The sequence below is a fragment of the Syngnathus floridae genome, chromosome 7 (assembly GCF_059516105.1).
Source record: "Syngnathus floridae isolate MCC-2025c chromosome 7, RoL_Sflo_1.0, whole genome shotgun sequence".
Lineage (NCBI taxonomy): Eukaryota > Metazoa > Chordata > Actinopteri > Syngnathiformes > Syngnathidae > Syngnathus > Syngnathus floridae.
The window spans coordinates 17,391,044-17,411,282 of NC_142419.1; the positions used below are offsets into that span (position 1 = coordinate 17,391,044).

Below are 20,239 nucleotides of genomic sequence, written 5' to 3' on the forward strand. Positions count from 1 at the left end.
GTTGCGCTTAAGTCGTACCAAAAATACTTCAGGCTAATTAAATCCGTCAAGCCAGTGTCATATTCTGCACGTGTGTCATCTCAGGAAAAGCACGACAAGGTTGCGCTCATGGCCGAGATGGCCAACCTGCGCCAGAACAACATGCGGCTGCAGGAGGAGAGCGTAACAGCCAGCGAGCAGCTGCGCAAGTTCAACCGACTCTTTGGCCACCTGGGCGAGGGCGAGCGCGATGCACACCCCGCCGTGCACCAGGCGCCGCCCAAAAGGGAGTGAACGCGACTGGAGTGAACTGCCTTAAAACTGGAAACATCACCCCCCCCCCACCCTATCCTCCCTTCTGAGCCGCTTATTTTTCTAGGTCTTGGATGTTTGGTTCCTATGTTCAAGGAAACAGTTTGAATCACCTAGAGAGGCCTAAATACTGTTCCTGGCAAAAACAGCGTGATAGACTACATCTCCCACAATGCACTTGAAGTCCCGGAAGCTCTACACATTCTTAAGTACTGTACATACGACGCCTGTGAGGTACACGCTTACCTGTTTATATCATCTGTATTGTACTGATGTTATTGTTGGAATACAAGAGTGTGCGCGTGAATGGTGCGCGCGTGTTTATACGACGACAACTGGGTGATGAACAAACTAGTTTACGGAAAACTCGTGGACCCTCATGGTTTACAATGAGGACCTTTAGTACTCGGAGGCGGAGGTAGTGGGGGTGTTTCACCTGCACCTCCAATATTCACCAAATCTTTTTGCGCTCATTTACTTGTGTTTTCTATAGCTTTTAGCACTAATTATCTATTTTAAGCATTGAGCTAACACATAGCCACAAAGCTAATTGGGCAGCTTTGATTGTTTTTCATGGCTTGCACGTGAACTCGCGACCTGGCTAATTAGCATATTTCACTAATGTCTTAACGTTCTTTTATCGCTGAGCTAAATAATGTTTTCTGCGGCTTTTCCAGCTAACTAACTAGCTAATTGATATTTCTTGCTAATGTCATAATTCATTTCATCATTAAGCTTACTCATCACAAGCCACACTTGGTGAATTACAGCCTTTTCAATAGCTTTGAGCGTAAATTAGCATTTCCCAGAGATAAGTGGGTGACTGTTAGCATTTGCGATGGCTTTGTGCACTAATTAGCTTGCTAATTAGCATTTCCTACAATGCAATCATTTTAATCATTGCGGCAAGCATAACTACATTAACAACGCCACAAGCCATATGGGTGACAGTTCCCCCCCCCCCAATCAGCCCCTCTTAACAATAAGCTAAACTAAGCTAGGCTACTAAAAACAATTTGTTCTCCTACTCTATCCCAAAAAGTATATATATTTTCTTTCCAGAATTTCAAGCTATTTCTATACTCGTCTTTGTAAAAACAAAAATGGCAAATTGTGCTTCTATCATTTACTGTACACTTGGGAGACAAAATGCCCCCGTTCCGTCTGTGAAAACTCCTATTTATATACTGTTGATCTATTTTTCATACAGAAAGACAGTTTTGTGCTTTTCGGCTGCCGGTACTTTTTGATAACTCCGATAACACTGTTTGCGATGACTGGAACTGTTTGAATACTTGGCTCAGGTTCCTTATGATACTGGACCTAAAGGCTACACCACCACAGGTACTGTTTTGAGGAAAAAAAAATAGCATCTTGCTCTTTATTTGCCATTCTGGCTTTCCCTTTAAGGCTTCTTTCTTCTGGTAGGAAATTAGTGAAGTTAAATATGACGTTTGTGGAATGGTTTGATGGTGACTGAGGACAGGCACATGTAAATGGAACATATCAAGGGCGGGCAACCTGATCCAAACTGCCATGCAATTTTAAAAAGCTCTGAAAAACCCAAGTCCGTTTAAACCACACGCTCTCTGTGGATTTCCCAACCCTGCAGATGAAAAATCACATTAATTCCTCCGAGGTGTCTACATCTTGTTTTTCTCATGTAAAAAAGGGTTTTTCTAAATATAATTGCTTCTTTTTTTTTATGTATGATGAAGCTATTTATAGCCTACGGTGATCCATGTTGAACAAATCAGTAATGGTAATGTACAATTTTCCTTTCTATATGTTTTGATAATTTATTTTTTGGTTGTAATGCATACAACAGTGAGGATGTGAGGAGCAGGTACTGTTATTATTGTCTTTCCTCTTCTGTTTGCTCTGGGTTGTAACAAGTGTACATTTTAAAATGTAAATTATGTCTTCATTTTATAAAAAATAAAATGAATTCTTAAGTTTTTGTACGCTTTTACCTTGTAATAGACCTCAGGTAAATCTCTAGATCGCAGAACTATGACTGTTGCAGCCAAGAAGCATGGTAACCACTTATTGTTAAACAAATGTTAAGGTTTTTATTTAATGAATATTAACACTTAAGAACAAAATTGCTGCTGTTCAACAGGATAGTTGGAGTTAGATGCAAGTGGAATGGTGGAAGCCTTCAAGAGCCGCACATGAGGCACTCGTCTCTGTTCTCCAGTGAGCACACCATGGCGGCCGTGTTACGCTCCTTGACGTCTTCCTCGGGAATTTTTTCTGTGGTGCCGTTGGTCAGGCCGGAGGTCTCCTTCAGCTTCTGCTTGTCCAGCGTGAATTGGATGGGGTTGGCGGCTGGCTTGGTGCGCAGGTAGTACATGCCTGTCTTCAGTCCCTGGGAGCAGATGGGGGCCAATTTAAAGTACACGCTAAGAAAGCTTCTGTTATGTGTAAATCCTCCCTCGGCCACTTCATGACACGTACCTGCTTCCAACCGTAGAAGTGCATGCTGGTCAGTTTGCCGTAATTGGGCTCTGCGATGTGGATGTTGAGCGATTGGCTCTGGTCGATGTAGGCCCCTCGGTCGGCGGCCATCTTGAGAACCGTCTTCTGGGAGATCTCCCACACAGTTTTGTATAACTGTTTGAGGTCATCGGGGATCCCAGCAATTTCCTGGAGAGAAGAAAAACAAGACAAGGATTAGGAATAGTAATCCTCCTGCTAGACTGTAGATTTTTATGTTCTGAAGATATTTAACCTGAATGGAGCCGTTGTTAGCAATCAGCTGGTTCTTCATGTCCTCACCCCACAAACCCCTCTCAGTGAGATCCTTGAGCAGGTGCGGGTTGACGCACTGGAACTCGCCGGAGAGCACCCTACGCGTGTAGATATTGCTGGTGTACGCTTCGATGGACTCGTTGTTACCGAGGATCTGCGCGGTGGAGGCGGTGGGCATGGGTGCTAGCAGCAGGCTGTTCCTCACGCCGTGCTTGGCGATCTTCTCCTTGAGCAGCGCCCAGTCCCACAATGTTGTGGGTGTCCGTTGCCACATGTCATACTGGAGGATCCCCTTGCTGACAGGTGAGCCTGGGTATGTCTTGTAGGGGCCGTGCTCGGCGGCCAGCTCGCAGCTGGCCTCCAGCGCTGCGTAGTAAAGTGTCTCGAAGATCTGGGTGTTGAGCAGCTGCGCCTCGGGGCTCTCGAAGGGATGCCGCATGAGGATGAAGGCGTCGGCCAGCCCTTGGACGCCGATGCCGATGGGCCGGTGACGCATGTTGGACCGTTCCGCCTCAGGCACCGGGTAGTAGTTGATATCAATGATTCTGTTGAGATTCTTGACGATGACTTTGGTGACGGCCGCCAGCTTCTTGAAGTCGTACGTGCGCTCGGGCGTGACGTACATGTTGAGCGCCACGGAGGCCAGGTTGCACACGGCCACCTCATCGTGGCTGGTGTACTCCACGATCTCTGTGCACAGGTTGCTGCACTTGATGGTGCCCAGGTTCTGCTGGTTGCTCTTGCGGTTGCACGAATCCTTGTAGAGCATGTAGGGCGTGCCCGTCTCCGTCTGCGACTCGATGATGGCGTACCACACCTGCTGGGCCTTCACCACCCGCTTGACCCGGCCCTCCTTCTCGTAGCGCGTGTAGAGCTTCTCGAACTCTTCGCCCCAGCACTCGTCCAGGCCGGGGCACTCGTTGGGGCACATGAGCGACCAGTCCTGGTTGCTCTCCACCCTCTTCATGAAAAGATCCGGGATCCACAGGGCGTAGAACAGGTCTCGGGCGCGGCGTTCCTCCTTTCCAGTGTTCTTCTTCAGCTCCAGGAAGTCGAAGACGTCAAAATGCCACGGCTCCAGGTACATGGCGAAAGCACCGGGCCGCTTGTTGCCGCCCTGGTCCACGTACCGCGCCGTGTTGTTGTAGACGCGCAGCATGGGCACCAGGCCGTTGGAGTTGCCGTTGGTACCGGCGATGTAGCTGCCCGTGGAGCGGATGCAGCTGACCGCCACGCCAATGCCGCCTGCCGACTTGGAGATGAGAGCACAATGCTTGAGCGTGTCGTAGATGCCCTCGATGCTGTCGTCTTTCATGGCCAGCAAGAAACAGCTGGACAACTGCGGCCTGTTGGTGCCGGCATTGAAGAGCGTGGGCGAAGCGTGAGTGAACCACCTTTCTGACAGCAGGTTGTACGTCTCGATGGCCGCGTCCACGCGCTCGCCGTGAATGCCCACCGCGACCCGCATCAGCATGTGCTGCGGGCGCTCCGCGACCTTGCCGTTGATCTTGAGCAGGTACGAGCGCTCCAGGGTCTTGAAGCCGAAGAAATTGTAAGAGAAGTCGCGGTCGTAGATGATTGCCGAGTTGAGGCGATCTTTGTGCTCCATAACCACATCCAGCGTCTCCTTGGAGATCATGGGTGAGTGGCGGCGGTTGAGCGGGTTGACATAGTTGAAAAGGTCCTCCATGACCTCACTGAACACCTTTTTTGTCTCCTTGTGCAGGTTGGAGACAGCGATCCGCGCCGCCAGGATGGCGTAATCAGGGTGCTTGGTGGTAAGCGTGGCGGCGATCTCGGCCGCAAGCGTGTCCAACTCCACCGTGGTCACGCCGCTGTACAGGCCCTGGATCACTTTCATGGTGATCTGGGCCGGGTCCACAAAGTCCGAGTTGAGGCCGTAGCAAAGCTTCTGGATGCGGGAGGTGATTTTGTCAAACATGACACGCTCTTGGCGGCCATCTGGAATACAACAACACCGACGCCATTACAACTCCCATCTTTGTAAAGGCTCAACAACAGCTTCATGTAAATATTATACTTCTATCCATCCATTTTATTTCTACCTTACCCTTTCTCAGGGTACACAAGGTTTGTAGTCGAAATTGTTCACACAAGTACATTTGAAGTCATTTGTGGCAGAGGAAAGTTCAAATTTGAGGTTAAAGAATTACATTTAAAGTAGGCATAAAAATTTGAATGTAGGTGAGCCCGTGTGCGCTTGCGCGTTCGTACGTTAACACTTTGGCGCCAACTATGACAAAGAACCCTCAAGAGAATCAGCCAAGCACAAGAAGGAAAAGACGCACTGCATCCACTCCTGAGCGGTAGTGTTGTTAAAAAGTTATTTTAACCAAACATGCTTGCTTTGCTTCAATTAATCCACCTAGAAAATCCAAGTTAGCTGTTGTGTGTCGCTAACTAACTCTGCATCGTACAGGCTCAACTTTGCCCGTGTGAGACAAATCAGCTCGCTTGCAAAGGTATAATGACACAAAATGTTTTATTTTCGTCTTGCAACAGTAACAATATGGAAGACAAAACGGAAGAGACGAGGATCTGACGGTTGCCACTCACCTCTTTTAATCACATGCATCTTGGCAACGTTGTTGGATCTCCTACAGAGCAGCTACGGAGTTGTCCTGTCTACACCGCCAAAATGTTCTTTCGCCCGCCGAGTGCTGTTGGAGCTCAAACAGCGCGGGAGAAAATGGTTACCTAACTCCTGCTAATGTTATATTCGTAGGGAAAGTAAGGCCGAGACATTGACCAATCTGCAACGGGAAAGCTGATGCTCGTCACGCGTTCGCCCCAATAAGAACTACATGACGTAAAACGCATCGAGAAAAGGCCGGCTCTTATTTCAGGAGAGACAATCGGTACGTTTTAAAGTACATTTTTCTACTTGTTTAGATTTACAATACAAATTTTCAGTTGATGAACAATTATTGTTAAGAACTAGTGATGCTCTTTTTTTTTTTCCTTCAAGGACAATCTGAAAAATGCTTCTCTCTCCAGTGGGAAGCGTCAAAGTATACTATGCTGTTCAAAATTAGAACAGCGATACAAATGTTTTAAGATATAAAACTGATATTAGTCCAAACGAAACTGAAAGGAAAAGGCTCCTTTATGTTCTGAAACTGAAAAGAAAAGGCTCATTTGCGGTCAGTCGTGTAATTAAATCAAATGGGTGATTTGCACTCATTAACCAGATGGTGGCGGTAAAGATCCAAAAACGTTGTTTGCTAACTGCTATTACAAAAAGAAGAACGTCACAAAGCCAACAAAAACCCGGAAGTGAAAATACTTACAAAATTCTCGCTAACCACGAAATATGTTGTATGTTATCTATTAGTCGTGGATAATTTGGTAAGCGTTAATGATGTTGCGCGACGATAATGTGTAGTTGCTTTTAAAAAACATGTTAGAACAAGTTACGTCAACGTAAACTTAAGCGCTTGGAAGATGTAATGCTTGTTTCTACGACTTGTCAACAAGTCCCGCCTCCTGTGTTACTTGCCCCCTCACGTGCTCCATGTACGGACACGTAGTGATTTGATTTGGAACCCGCTGACTGGATCTCTGCAGCCGCTCTCATGTCCAAGTCCTCCAGGCGGCACGTGGCCAGCCCGCGGCAGGGCACCGACCGTGACCGGTGGACAAGGCTGTGTCTCCTCGGTTTGTTCGTGGTCGCCCTGGCGCTCCTGTTTTACCTGACCAACATCCCCTTTGCGGACCGCGGGCGGGTTGCAGATCTGTACAAAGATAAGGTAAAACAAATGACATCTCATGGTACACATTTAGATGAACATTGGAATTGTCTCAAGTCATTCTAAAAATGTGTGTTTTAAAAAAAAGTATATATATTCCAACTATTCAACAGTATTTGTCTTTAATCTCTTTACATTGTCCGGTCATAAAGAGACCAAGACGCCCTGTTAGAAACAGTAAGAACCATAGAAAAAAAAGATTTTTTTATCAAAATGTTACAAATAGACTGGAAGAGTCACTTCTAAGTCATGGAAATAAATATTCCTGGATTTTATGTATCAAAACAACTGTTCAACAGGTTAGAGAAGAACATTCTGTGCACATGTATGGAAACAGCTGGACCGTTGGTGCATTTAAAAGTTTAGAAAATATCCAATTCATTTCCCTTTTAGAAGTTACACTGCATTTTTGGTTCATCTTGAAGTTTACCCAAAAGCCCAAACATTTTTTACTGTTGTCTCCTCAAGAGTGAAATTGTCACAGTAGCAATATCTCTCTCGCATTGGAGAGTTGTTACATGCAGAAATGAAACATTGTTGAATTTTCAAAGGATCACTCATATTTTGTCACCTTTCCAGTGGTACCACAAACACACCGAGTACAATGCAGCACAAATCCACCAACTGGTATCTCAAATACAACTAAATCGCATATGGGAGAAACACCTGAGGCCTATCCTGATCGAAAGGCTACCCGGGACGCAAGGCAGCAGGATGGTGCAGCAGGTAAATCTCAGTGGATTTCTTTTTGTGCCTCATGGCTTTGATTTTTCCAGCCTTTGACAGTAACAGTATACTGAAATTGATTCAAGTGTGATATAAAGTCATCAAATGCTCCTTCTACCGCAGCACATCATATCCACGCTGTCCACGCTGTCCGCCGACTGGGACTTAGAATTGGATCGCTTTCTGTCTGTCACGCCAAAAGGGCAGGTTACGTTCACAAACGTCATGGCCACTCTTGACCCCATGGCCCCTCGCAAGCTGCTGCTGACGTGCCATTACGACTCCAAGGCACTGCCTCGGGACAAACAGTTCCCGCACAGGGTGTTCCTCGGGGCGAGTGACTCGGCCGTGCCCTGCGCTATGATCCTGGAGCTGGCTACCGCACTGGATAACAAGCTAAGGGCTTACAAAAGACAGGTGAGTTGAAGGCTCACATACATGTATGGTTGTACCTCTTTTTTTTTTTCTTCAGCTGGCTTTATTGTTTCAATCACACAAAAGTCTTTATGATGTAGTAAAGCATACATTTACAGTACGTATAACAGCTCATGCTCTTCTTTTGTTGTCTACTCATAGAGGCCTCAAGTCACTCTACAGCTGGTCTTTTTTGACGGGGAAGAGTCGTTTGAGAAATGGACCACGACCGATTCACTGTACGGCTCCCGTCACCTGGCTGAGCGCATGGCTTCCACGCCATACCCTGCAGGCTCCTTGCATACCACCCTGCTAAACACTGTGGTGAGGAATACGTTGCAGTTTATCTTAATGCAGCTTTTAATGAGGAGCTGGGATTGTCTCTTTGTATTTGTTTGGATTATACCGCCACCAGGTGGCCAGGACAGGCACATCAGAATTAGCAACACAAGTTTGTCCATTGAATTGAAGCAAAACAATATGGGAAAAAGCTTTATTATTTTTTTTATTAAATGTTGATAAAGTGCTTCGTTCTTCTTTATTGGATATTTTTATGGGGCAACGCTAATTGCAGTATTTGGCAGAAAAAAAAATCTGCTCTTTTTTTGTCTTATGTGGAAAAAAAAAAACAAGTTACTGTATCAACCTTCAATTGACTTTCCAGGACCTCTTGCTGCTGCTCGACCTTCTGGGTCCTCCCAATCCAATTATTGTGAACCACTTTGAAAACACGGCACGCTGGTTTGACCGCATGATAGCCGCAGGTACATGCACCAGGGGGGTTCACAACAAATAGAAGCAAATCTAACGGATGCTAACGCCCTTCATCGGCCTCTCGTTGACAGAGAAGCGCCTCCACCGTCAAGGTTTGCTGGCGGCGCACCCCCTGGAGCAGACCTACTTCAGGAAGGACGTGGTGTTTGGAAAAGTTGAGGATGATCATATTCCCTTCCTCCATAGAGGTGAATGATGACTTTCCAAAACTAAAATATTGCCACTAAAATGCTAGATGCAGATAAGAAGATAAAATTTTGCCCACGGTCAACAATATGAACCTTGTTGCCAGCGAGCCTTATTTTGGACTTGATGTTCCACGTTTCCATCACCTCCAGGTGTGCCCGTCCTCCATCTCATCGCCACGCCCTTCCCGGACGTCTGGCACACAATGGACGACACCGAGGAGAACATCCATCGTCCCACCGTGGAGAATCTGACCAAAGTCATTGCTGTGTTCCTGGCTGAATATTTAGGCTTATGATGGCCACTTCTCATCCACTCTGAAGGAAATTGAAGGACTGGAGTGAGAAAATGTCACTGTCAAGTGGAGATCTCTCACCGCTGTGTCCTAGGTCAAGTATTTTTTTCTACTGCATACATGTTAGCAGATCTGAACAATTGTTAATTGCTTTTATTCCTCTGAACTCGGCCTTTCTTCTTACTCCCATAAATCTTAAATGCACAAATGAGACTTTTTTTAAGGTCAATGTCAAAACACTGTAATGCGGTACAAAAAAAAAAGATGGAATGTTTTACCCGCAAGAAATGGTGAAAATCTTCCAATTTGTCACTTTTAATCTGTATCAAAGCAGATTTTTCCAGCTGGATTACAGCCACAGTTATTTATTGACCATAAAACAGGCGCACTATTTCTTGACTTGTCACGTTCTTAAGCCATAGTTTCTTAACGTATTAATGATGGTGACTGCAATACATGATTAGGCATGGGCCAATTACCGGTTTGACAAGTCAAGGTTTCACTAACCCCGGATACTGGCTGTCACTGGTAATGAGCTCTCTTAGGATTTTGCAGGGTTGAGTAGTTAATTGCCTCCAATGTTTTTTTTTTTCTCTCTCATTCCGAGCAGTTATACACAGAGGTAGGGAGCAATACAATGGTAAAAAACATTTTTTTACTGAAATATTTCTCCAAAAAGGTCATTTTAGACAAGTAATTTTAATACCGTGATATTATTTTTGCTCATTGTCAAAACCTAGTATTGGACCATGCCTAAACATGATGGATTTCAGTAAGCGGAGGGACCATGTTTCTAATATGGGTCATAGCTGAAAGTATTTTTGGACCAAGGGTTCCTCAGGGTGACCCAAAAGTCACTACATGTTTCCTTTTTTGTTTCAGGTATCATTCAAATCACGAATGTGAGGCCATCAGCATTTAACGGCTCAAACTTTGCACTTTTTGTAAGCACACCACCCTCGCCAATTGACATTGGAGCAGCGTTGCAAAATCACTGACATTTTTCTGTCATCGACGGCAAAGGTATTCATGTTATTTTTTTATAACAAGATCCACTACTACCGCCATTGCTGAAAACACCAAAGTTGTAGAGCAACTGCTTTTGAGCGTAGAAAAATATCTTGCCAGACAGCAATACAGAATATGCAAAGCCTGAGCAGTCAAATGTTAACGGTAGATGAAATGCAGAGTAACTTTTGGCTCATCCTGCACTACCTGCTTCACACAGTACAAGATGTACTATGTGTTTGAGCCTTCATGGAGTGTATTGCATGAAGTGATATTTAGAAATAAACAATCTGTAAATTTACTGGAGGTGTTTAAGTGTCCAAACAAAAACAAAAAATCCGGGTTAAATGCACAGTTAGATTTTGAATGGGGAAAATCAAGAGATTACACTATGTCATATAAATGTACTTTATTACATCGGCGTGTAATATAAAAAAATAGAATGCATTACAAAAGAGGAGAAAACAAAACAAGTGATCCCTTTTCAAACACTATCAAATAGTCAATACATTATCTTTGGTGAATGCTGGAGTTCTTTGTGTGTGTGTGTGTCAGGTAGGAAAGCTAAAACTCCCAAATATACAATTGTGCATTTGCCCAAACAGGCTTGATGTGATTTTGGTTAGAGATGGCTCATGCACCAGACAAAACATATTTGACATACAAATTCATATTTCCCTTTATCCCTCTGTTATTTAAATGCTTAATACAAATGATGTGTCCATCTGATACGACCACTCAAACATTTATTTGAACAACTGATGAAAATGAATGTCATTTTCTTTTTTCTTCAAATAAAACACAAAAAACACCAATGGACAAAATGAGTTTTGGTTTAAATGTACAAACAAAACAGTCTTGTATAGAAAGTCTACACACCCCTGCTCAAATGCCAGTTTTTCATCATTAACATTTTGACACTATTAACGTGGCCTGTTTTCATCAACCTTAATAATCTGTGGGTGTTGGGGAAATCATTTGTGGTTAATCCAATCTAACAAGAATGTGAATGCGATTGGTTATTTCTAAACACACCTGTTAAGAGGGTGTGCACACTTTTACAACCACATCAGTTCTTTTTATTTACCCCTTTTTGAAAAGATTTTTCAAAACGGTTGAGTTGTGTAGGTCACATAAAGTTTCAGAATGAATCACAAAAAACACATTTGAACAGGGGTGTGTAGACTTTTTATGGCCATTGTATGTTGCCACAAAAATGGCCATAATGTAACGACAAAGACTTTAAAAAGTGTGTGTGTGTGTGTGTGTACCATTAATGGCCAAAATGTTTCACCGCTGACAGTGGAAGGTCCACAAGACCATTTCAGACTTGAATTATGGAAGTTTTTCCACAATTTGAAGGTCTTGTGTCCAAACACTGTTGTAGCAACGGCGTAAACATTGTATGAATGCAATGTGCAAAATATACAAAAACAACACATCAACGTATTTTTTGAACCAGAAAATAAAAACCACACAGACGACTATTCCAACGCGAGTCTCGTTCGGTTGCAGACATCTAAAACCATTTGATTCAAAACGTATAAGCTTTAATATAAGGCACTTTTTGTTGTGTTTTAGTGTCACGCAGCATCGGGATGTCGAGTTGAGAAACGTAAAGCTTTCGTTGCGCTCCTAAGTTTTTACCGACTTGAGACACTTTAGTGTCCAGAAGTATAAAAATTGCATAGTTGATGTTAAAAAAAGGGCAGTCGTGTTATTCAATTGGTAAATACAGCTCGTAAAATACAACTGGATGTCCCTGGAAGCTTTACAAACATACATATTGTGTCACATAAAAAAATCTGGACTCCTTGCTAGTACATTATAAACAATAAAAACAAAAAATGCATTTTTGGATAAGTCAGCCAACACCCAACTATTTCAAGACCTGTGCCCTTCCCAGATGGTCTGCTGAATAGTTTACTGTGTTCCCTCCAAAACTATGAGCGACGACTGCACTGCCAACAAAAAGCCACACACATCCACAGTGCAAGTGTAGCGAAACATTTGAACCAGCTGCGAGAACAAATGCGGTCGGTCGTACTCATTCCTTGCACAACGGCCATTAAGTCAATCTGGATGCAGTTTCTTTTAACAGAGCTATTCAAAGTGTGAGATGCCAAAAAACTCTGTGGAAGGCGCAGCAGCTTGAGAAATCTAAAAAAATATATATTTGGAAATCTCCTATTTGCTTTTTTTTTTGGCGTTCTTAAAATGGACACCAGAAAATATGACCCAGAAAAGCGGCCTAAGGTCGAGACGGAGCAATCATTGAGGTATCAATATGCTAAATTTTCAAATGTCAGTTTGAGAAATTCTCTTCCTTAAAATTACAAGACGTCCTTGCAAATATTTGATTTGTTAAAATGATACAGAAGTGAATGTGAACTAGAATCCCGTGTTGCATTACGTATAAAATATCCTGTAGGTTGTTTAGTGGCCTAAGGAAGCCGCATGCTAACCTAGTGTCGGTTGACATACTTGTGGTGCATTACCTCACACTTTGAAAAGCACCACTACTCTTGAAACTCTACAATTTTCGTAGGATGTCGATTTTGGTGTAGCTGGTGTTGGATTGCTTTCAAGCTCACTCGCAGACTGTAGGCGCATACAAGTGTGAATGATTGTCTTTAGGTGACCAGTCAGTGATTGGCGGTCAATCCAGGGTGTGGTCTTTAGCTCAAAGTCATCTGGGACACACTCCGACTTTCTAGAAAAGGCTAAGCGGTAGAAAACTGATGGATGGATGGATCTCCCATGTTGTCCATTAAAGCTGAGGTGCCAGCTGAGGCTGCGATGGTTGTACAAGAGTGAACAGGTCAAGATAAACTAACAAGGCACCATTTGATTGTTTTTTCGGTGGTGTGATCGTTTTTTTTCAGACGTGGTAGGTAAACATGTCTACAAGCCCAGATCATCATCCACAGGGACCGACTGAAGCTGAGTCAGAATCTTGGTCTCCCCGTCCATCTCTTCGGTATGCCCTAGTGGGGAGCTGGTGTCCTGCTCCGGAGACGTGCTCCCCAGAAGCAGCGCCTCCCCACCCGGTAGACCCAACAGAGCTGGATCAACAGCTAGGTCCCCCTTCCCTCGTCCATCAAAGAGAGTCAGACCGGCTGAGGCAGAAAGAGGTAGCGGGCTCCAGGCCGGCTGGGACAACTGCATGTTAGTCGTCACCCCCCCTCCGTACATGGGACTGAGGGTAAGCATGCTCTCCGGCGAGAGAGCATTTGGCGTGGTAGGGGCGACTGATGGGTCTAGCGTGGTCGTAGAGGAAACTGTGGACGTCTGGGTGGCTGCACTTCCAGTCTCTGTGGTGTAGTACGGGGTGGGCGGATTGAGGAAGTTCAGAGGAGACGTTGCGAGGATGTTGGTGGGCTGATCCGGGGTAGTTGAAAGCTGGGACGTTACAGGGATGTTTGATGCTGTTAGACCAAGGTTCGTACCATTGGCTGGAAGGGGGGAAGGGTCAGGAACTGGTTTCAAAGGCAAACTAGTAAGTTGAAAGCCAGCCGGAATGGTCAGAATCAGCTTCCCTTGCTGGACACTCAAGTAAGGGCTTCCACTCAGAAGAAGGTTACCTACCACAGAGGCACATAATAGAGGGTTAGCATTAGCATTATGTGCAGACATGGCTTAGACAGATACAACAGAACCAAGTGAATTTACAATTATGTACTACAATAAATGAAGAACATGTTTTGAGCAGACAATTGACAAAAGGTCACCTTGAGGTGCAGAAGGTAGCTGAATGATCCCAGAATTGAGCAGATGCATACCAGGATTCACGTTGGTTGGTGGGCCCACACTCTGAATCGGTCTCAGTTGGTTTAGCCTGAGAGGAGTTTGATTGATTCCACCCGGCGCTGAAGCCAGGATCTGCATAGGCACTCCGGCTGAGGGCATGGACAGAGAGGGACTGGCAGGAACCACCTGGGGGAACGAGATGGTGGAAGATGTCTGGATGGATGAGACCGGCACCAGCTGGGGGACGGATAGGGGGACTAACTTGGCTGGTGCAGTGGATTTTGCCTGCGGTACTGGAACCACTTGTGTTGGGGAGGAGATAGAAATGACCTGTGGCGTCTGGAGTTTCGTGGGGGAGGAGTTGATGGTTTGGGCCCCAAGTTGCCGGGTCACTTGTGGGAGAGGAGTACTAGGTACCTGTGAGATTGACACGATGGTTGTGGAACCGTCAGCTAAGGGTGTAGAAGCATCCAGCTGCCTGGTCATTGTGGGAAGGCCTTGGAAGTTGATAGCTGGTGATGTGAGAGAGGAAACTGGGACTAGCTGAGGACGTTGGGGCATCTGTGCTATGGAGGAGTGCTGAACCAACTGGGATACCGGTATACCCTGAATGGAAGGCACAACCTGGGGCAAGGAGAACACCTGAGGGGTTGAGTTACTGGAGTTGACCAGTGAGCTCGAAGGGTTTATCTGAGAGGCTGAACTGGCGAAGACGATATATTCACCTTGCTGACTTGAGAGGGGCAAAGCAGAGCTAGAGATGGGCAAGGCCTCCTGGCACTGGGGGGTTTGTGCAAGAACCAGCGAAGGAAGGCTGGTTGGCGGTGAAGGTGACGAAGAGGAGCAAGCTGGCTTACTACTTTCTTGTTTTATCACGTCTTCTGGCACGGCGATAAAATCCATCGCATTGCTACTTTGGCTTTTGGATTGCACGGGAAGAGTGATGACTGATGTTGGGTTGGAGACCGGTGAAGCGTTACTGTTAAGGACAACTGCTGGAAGACTGTTTGCTTTAGTGACTATGGGCAAAACCTGCTGATCTACCAAGGACACCGCTTGCTGCGGACCCTCTGGTTTGGCTAGAACCTGAGCACCGTTTACTATCAAAGGGGAGCTGGCTACTTGACTCAGGGTGACTTTCTGGCCATCTCCCAAGCTCAGCCCGTTGATGATGACACCAGCGCCGGTACCGGAGATGAGGGAATTTCCATTGAACAGTATCGGTTGAGAAGCTGTGAGGAAGCCGCCAGAGCCGTTGACGATCAGCTGACCCGCCGAGGCGCAGTTGACCGCTGAGAGCGAGATGACTGAGGCCTTGGCGGCGGCGGCGGGCTCCTCCGCTTTGTCTGGGGTTTCATCCATAGCGCTTGCCTCATCCTCACTGCTGTGGTTTCCATCAGACTCACTGAAACACCAAAGAATGTACTTTTAGAGAGACAGAAATATGAAAAATAAAAAAACAGATCTGTGCAAGTGCAGCAACATGACCTCACAGCTCAGAGGTAAGCCATCACTAAGACTTCTTCGCTTTTGATTTTGGGAAAGTGCGTATCTTCCAGACCACCACAAAAACCTTCAATGATAAGATAAGGTTGGTCTTATCTGTTCCCTCTTTTACATGGTGTAATGCTTTGTGTTTTCTTCCAACAGACCTTGGAATAATAATTGTTGGCGCTAGGGTGGTTCTGGATGGTGAAAATTGAATTAAGCAGTAAAATTCACTTGTTTTGATCCATCTCAGGGGGCTGCCATTTTCCCTTGCTGTCGAGTGAAAATAACATGGCAGTGCCAACGGTTTCTGCTTGTGAACACCAACTGACCAACCCTTAATTCATAATCCATAAACACAATCAGAATTCTGTTTACACTAGTGAAGAAGGCACATGGAAAATATTTTCAATTGTTTTTTTTACTCGACTTCCCCTTTGAGAATTGTTTTGAAATAGTATTCAAATAAAAAGATATGTATTAGTGATTTTTGCAGCACTGTATTGTATTTTCTTTGTTTTTAAATAGTATTCAAGTAAAAAAAGAAAAATGTGGAAGTGATTGATTTTGTGTTGTATTTTCCCACATCCCCGTTGCTATTGCCATCTAACGTGTGTGCGCCAGACAGGGCAGAATGTGATTTTTCACGACGCTTGACGCTTCTCACATTTCATAACAAAGCAACACGCTCTGCTGTCACCTCGAACGTGCGCGTATAGATAGACTGAAGTCGGACACGCTTTGTTTACATACACAACCAAACGGAGGTCAACACAAGGGACGTCGAACTCGAACAATATGGATTCGTGTGCATGCGCGTTCTTGCCTCTTGCAGTGCGTCCCAGGCGGGGTTCTGTCCCTCTGCCGCCGGTTCTTGAACCAGTTGCTGACCTGCGTCAGGGACAACCCGGTGACTTTGGCCAGGTTCTTCTTCTCGTCCGGAGTGGGATACCTGTTGCTTTTGTAGCACTCCTTCAGGGCGTTGCGAGACTTCTCCTTGAAGCAGTAGACCGTCTCTTCGCCGTCCCAGATGGTCTTTGGCAGTGGAAACTTTTTCCTGAGTCGGTACTTGTCCACGGCGCCTAGGCTGCGGCCGCGGGACCTCTCTGCCTCCTTGTAGCGGGCTCTCAGGTAGAGATCCTGCAGGAAGACGTGGTTGGACGGCTGGAAGTCGTGGCTCTCCAGCAACGCGTATAGCTCCTTAAAGTGTTCCCTGTGGAACGCCACCAGAGCCTGGGCCTTGAGCAGGGTCTCGTTGCCACGTAGCAGCTCGGACGAGGGATGGATGGTAGAGAGGAATCTCCACAGGCGATCCACATTGCCCGCCTGCAGGAGGGCCTCGCACAGACACGAAACCTGCTCCGTGGAAAAACTCACCGCGGAGAGCTGGAAAGTTTGAAGCAGGCGTTCGGCTACTTGGTCCGCGTCTTTCTCGTCCTCCGCGGCGGTGGGCTCCTCTGCGCTATTGTCGGATTGTTCTGTGGACTCCAGAGACAAGGAAGCCATTTTTTACTTGAACTTTTTTTCCCTTCCTCCTCCTCCGCCTGCTCGCTCCTCTCTCCTGCACTAGTGGAGCCGAACGTGACAACCAGGCAAGGACGCGCCCCTTTTCGCCCCTCAGCGAGCACAACAAAAGTTAGTAAATAAAATTGTAAATCATTTATCCATCACGTTTTTTTATTTTTTCACTGAAATCCCGTTTAAAAAAAAAAGTGTTCGCGTGTTCCTGTTTTGTGCGCGCGTGAGCTGTTTTTGCATAAAAACTTTGCATCCACTTTGCTTTTCATTCGGCCATTTAATTCCGTCCCCCCCCCACCCTAAAGTAATTATTTTCGTATTGAGACATGAATTGCTTCAATTTCTTTGATTTTTGTTTTACCCCTGGTCAAAAAATTGCCCCTTTGTTATCTATTTAATGTGGTCTTAATTAATGTTCTGTGCATGTTGTCAAAATACGTATGTAGTTGTAGAATTATTTAACTGGTCAGAATTTAAAAACTATTTAGTAATATAAACAATATTGCAGAGCGCCATCGTGTGACATTTGCAATAATTACATTTCCCTGATTGGTTATCAATATGTCAACTGGTATAGGCGCTTTCACCTCCCACTTCCGCCACACTTGAAACCCAATTGGTCCAACTCTTCGTACTCTGATGTGATTGGATGACTGAATCTATAAGGGCGGGGATATAATGACGGAAGCCGGAATTGTCCTCACCAACAGCGAGCAGAGCAGCAGCACCACTTGACGACAGGAGCTGACACATTGTTTGGGAAAACAACAACGTGACTTATAGATTCATCAATTGTGATCTACTTTACAACTCTCTACTTTACAACGCAACCGCGGTCTCAATCAAAAGTAAACATATTTGTAAGGAACTCTTAATAAAGTCAAACCGTTCATTTTGAGATTCTTTGTTGCCGATGTTAGCCACCCCAGCAGCTAATGCGTCCTGTGGCTAGGTGCTGTTTGCTATTAGATGTAACCGATAACAAAATGTGAAATAATGAGTAGCACTAAGTCGACTACGGTCGTATTTGTTAAACTGTAACATTTGTAGGAAAAAATTAGACTCATATAGTGTTAAAATGCTGCCCAGTAGAAGTAGGCGTTGTCTTCCTATTTACTCCATTGCGTTAAATAGAGACAGTCAATGGTGATCAAAATGTACTGGTAGTATATTTGATTTGATATTAAGTCTTGTATTAGTTTACCATTGTGTCTAGATTAATTCCTCATTCTATATTTTTAAACAGCATTGGTGTCGGAGAAGATGGATGGTTCAGTAAAGGTTATTACCAATCCCACTGTCAATGTGCGCCTTACGACCACCATATCCTCCTTCGAGGTGAACCGAAGGTTTGATCGAGGCATCACCATCGCAGAGCTGAAGGTAAGCCAATTTCTATAAATGTGCATCAAATTATCTGTCATCTAAAAACTTCCTCAACTGGGTGTAGAGATGCTCGTTATTTATTTGATCTATCTCCGCATAAGGGCAAACTGGAGATGGTGGTGGGTGCTCTTGCCTCCAGCATGGATCTGGAGTTGTTCAGCACGTCGGACCAATTGTTGCAGAAGATGGACAACGACAACGCTTTACTGGGCTCTTATCCTGTGGATGACAACTGCAGAATACATGTACGGGGGCTGTGCTTTGTGATCATTAAGAGAAAGTGAAAACTGGGTAGAGTGAGCATTTATTTCTGTAACTGCTTTTCCTCTTCAGGTTATTGATCGAAGTGGGGGCCAGTTGGGAGAGTTTAGCGATGTCACCCAAGTGGAGAAATTTGCTCTGTCAGACGATGCTTATGAACAGAGAGCAGGTAAGTAAGCTTAAAAACACATGTCAGAGCTTCACCTATAGCCTGTTTTCAAACAATCACCAGAATGAGTACATCAGAGCCATAACAGATTATCAAGGGTTTGTTCTCTCCGCTTTAGAGTCGGCAAGATCCTTCATGAAGAAGCAGTCCCTCGGCCGTTACAACGAGGAGGAGATGGCCAAGAAGAAAGCCGAGAGCATCGCAAAGGAGAAGGAACAGAAGAAGGCGGCTGAAGCCATTTCTGTGGGCAGCCGATGCCAAGTCCAAGTCCCTGGGCAGCCCACAAAGCTTGGCACGGTCATGTTTGTTGGTAAGGCCAAGCGTATACGTGAAGACCTGGAGTGTTTGTGTTCTGATTTTTGCCCCCTCTTGACCAAGGAAGTCATACACCTGATTATCTTTCCCCATCATTTTCTGCTTTCTCACAACTCCTTCCACCTTGAAGAAAAAAAAAACTAATTTTTGTTGATTATTGTCACAGGCACCACTGATTTCAAGCCAGGCTATTGGGTGGGTGTCAAGTACGACGAGCCGTTGGGGAAGCACGATGGCAGGTGGGAGCGCCGTTCCACCCACATTTAACACGCCGGATTATTATTATTTTTTTGACTCATTTCTAATTTTCTTCTTTCGTCACAGTTGCAATGGGAAGCGCTACTTTGAGTGTGAGAGCAACTACGGGGCGTTCGTGAAGCCACTGAATGTGGCTGTGGGAGACTTTCCAGAGGAGGATTATGGTTTAGATGAGATGTAGAACTGCGAGGTGGCAGAGATGATGGAAGGACATTGGCAAGAACCCGTTTTCTCCGCTTGGCTTTTCCAATAGGCATGAACCGCAAATAGTTGACATTGAATTAACAGGTTTTTGTTTTTAGCTTGAAATTTCCCATATTCTTGCCAATGTAGTAGAAATAACAAAGGCCTATACTGTATCATCTTGGTTATGCAGGATTTGGTTGCGCATGTGATATTTTTTTTTCCACATTACCCCCTTCCGATGTTCCCGTTGAATCGCGTCATTTAAAAAAAATATCCCATCTTTCTTATCGCTTGCTTCATGCCAGCGTGTATGAAATATGTATTCTGTATTCATACTATGTGTGTGTACCACAGGAAGATATTTGTTTCCAAACATTTTGTTTGTGTTAAGCAATCAACATCAAGCCTCCATGTAGATACATTAAGTATTTCCTCTTATTTTTATATTAATGAATTCCTCTCATTGAAAATGTTTGCACTATCAACGTGTGTTGTGTTTTTATTGAAATCCTGTAATGGAAATCTGAAATTTAACTGAATAACAGGCAAGAATTTGTGATAGGGTGCTAGAAAGCATTACATTTAAAAAAATGAACACATTTATGATGTAAGCCAAAACAGTCTTGTATGCACAAATATGGTCAAAGCAAATAAATAAGACGTCAGAAATACGTAATATGCACTGTCATT

At 44.9% G+C, this 20,239-nt stretch overlaps 5 protein-coding genes across 8 annotated transcripts in view; 3 read left to right on the top strand and 2 right to left on the bottom strand.

Annotated features, from left to right (window-relative positions):
• sipa1l3 (signal-induced proliferation-associated 1 like 3) overlaps positions 1–2,251 on the top strand; it is a 32,988-nt gene extending 30,737 nt beyond the window's left edge. For both annotated transcript variants that reach the window (XM_088381614.1, XM_088381615.1), the window contains exon 23: positions 85–2,251. In XM_088381614.1, coding sequence (XP_088237740.1) covers positions 85–273 — 189 coding nt within the window. In that variant the 3' untranslated portion in view covers positions 274–2,251. The remainder of the gene's footprint in view (positions 1–84) is intronic.
• An 86-nt stretch (positions 2,252–2,337) lies between these two features.
• Positions 2,338–5,996, bottom strand: rrm1 (ribonucleotide reductase M1 polypeptide). The gene is made up of 4 exons (XM_088381619.1): positions 5,623–5,996; positions 3,026–5,007; positions 2,752–2,940; positions 2,338–2,662 (listed from the first exon to the last, which is right to left on the bottom strand). The coding sequence occupies exons 1-4, from the start codon at positions 5,639–5,641 to the stop codon at positions 2,453–2,455; spliced, it is 2,400 nt and encodes a 799-aa protein (XP_088237745.1). The 5' UTR covers positions 5,642–5,996; the 3' UTR covers positions 2,338–2,452.
• Positions 5,997–6,308: 312 nt separating this feature from the next.
• Positions 6,309–10,519, top strand: qpctla (glutaminyl-peptide cyclotransferase-like a). Its single transcript, XM_088381620.1, has 7 exons — positions 6,309–6,815; positions 7,395–7,541; positions 7,665–7,958; positions 8,118–8,279; positions 8,620–8,719; positions 8,801–8,917; positions 9,068–10,519. Exons 1-7 carry the CDS (start codon positions 6,642–6,644, stop codon positions 9,211–9,213), a joined length of 1,140 nt encoding a protein of 379 aa, XP_088237746.1. The 5' UTR covers positions 6,309–6,641; the 3' UTR covers positions 9,214–10,519.
• Positions 10,520–10,612: 93 nt separating this feature from the next.
• Positions 10,613–17,055, bottom strand: six5 (SIX homeobox 5). 2 transcript variants are annotated; one of them, XM_088381618.1, is made up of 3 exons: positions 16,283–17,055; positions 14,001–15,373; positions 10,613–13,802 (listed from the first exon to the last, which is right to left on the bottom strand). In XM_088381618.1, exons 1-3 carry the CDS (start codon positions 16,960–16,962, stop codon positions 13,123–13,125), a joined length of 2,733 nt encoding a protein of 910 aa, XP_088237744.1. In that variant the 5' UTR covers positions 16,963–17,055; the 3' UTR covers positions 10,613–13,122. The 2 variants fall into 2 exon arrangements, with proteins under 2 accessions (XP_088237744.1, XP_088237743.1); XM_088381617.1 differs by having other exon boundaries at positions 13,950–15,373.
• Positions 17,056–17,657: 602 nt separating this feature from the next.
• tbcb (tubulin folding cofactor B) lies at positions 17,658–20,220 on the top strand. Of its 2 annotated transcripts, none has more exons than XM_088381621.1 (7): positions 17,658–17,834; positions 18,221–18,357; positions 18,462–18,605; positions 18,694–18,790; positions 18,909–19,100; positions 19,272–19,344; positions 19,430–20,220. In XM_088381621.1, the coding sequence occupies exons 2-7, from the start codon at positions 18,238–18,240 to the stop codon at positions 19,542–19,544; spliced, it is 741 nt and encodes a 246-aa protein (XP_088237747.1). In that variant the 5' UTR covers positions 17,658–17,834; positions 18,221–18,237; the 3' UTR covers positions 19,545–20,220. The 2 variants fall into 2 exon arrangements, with proteins under 2 accessions (XP_088237747.1, XP_088237748.1); XM_088381622.1 differs by having other exon boundaries at positions 17,663–17,822.
• Positions 20,221–20,239: the final 19 nt, after the last annotated feature.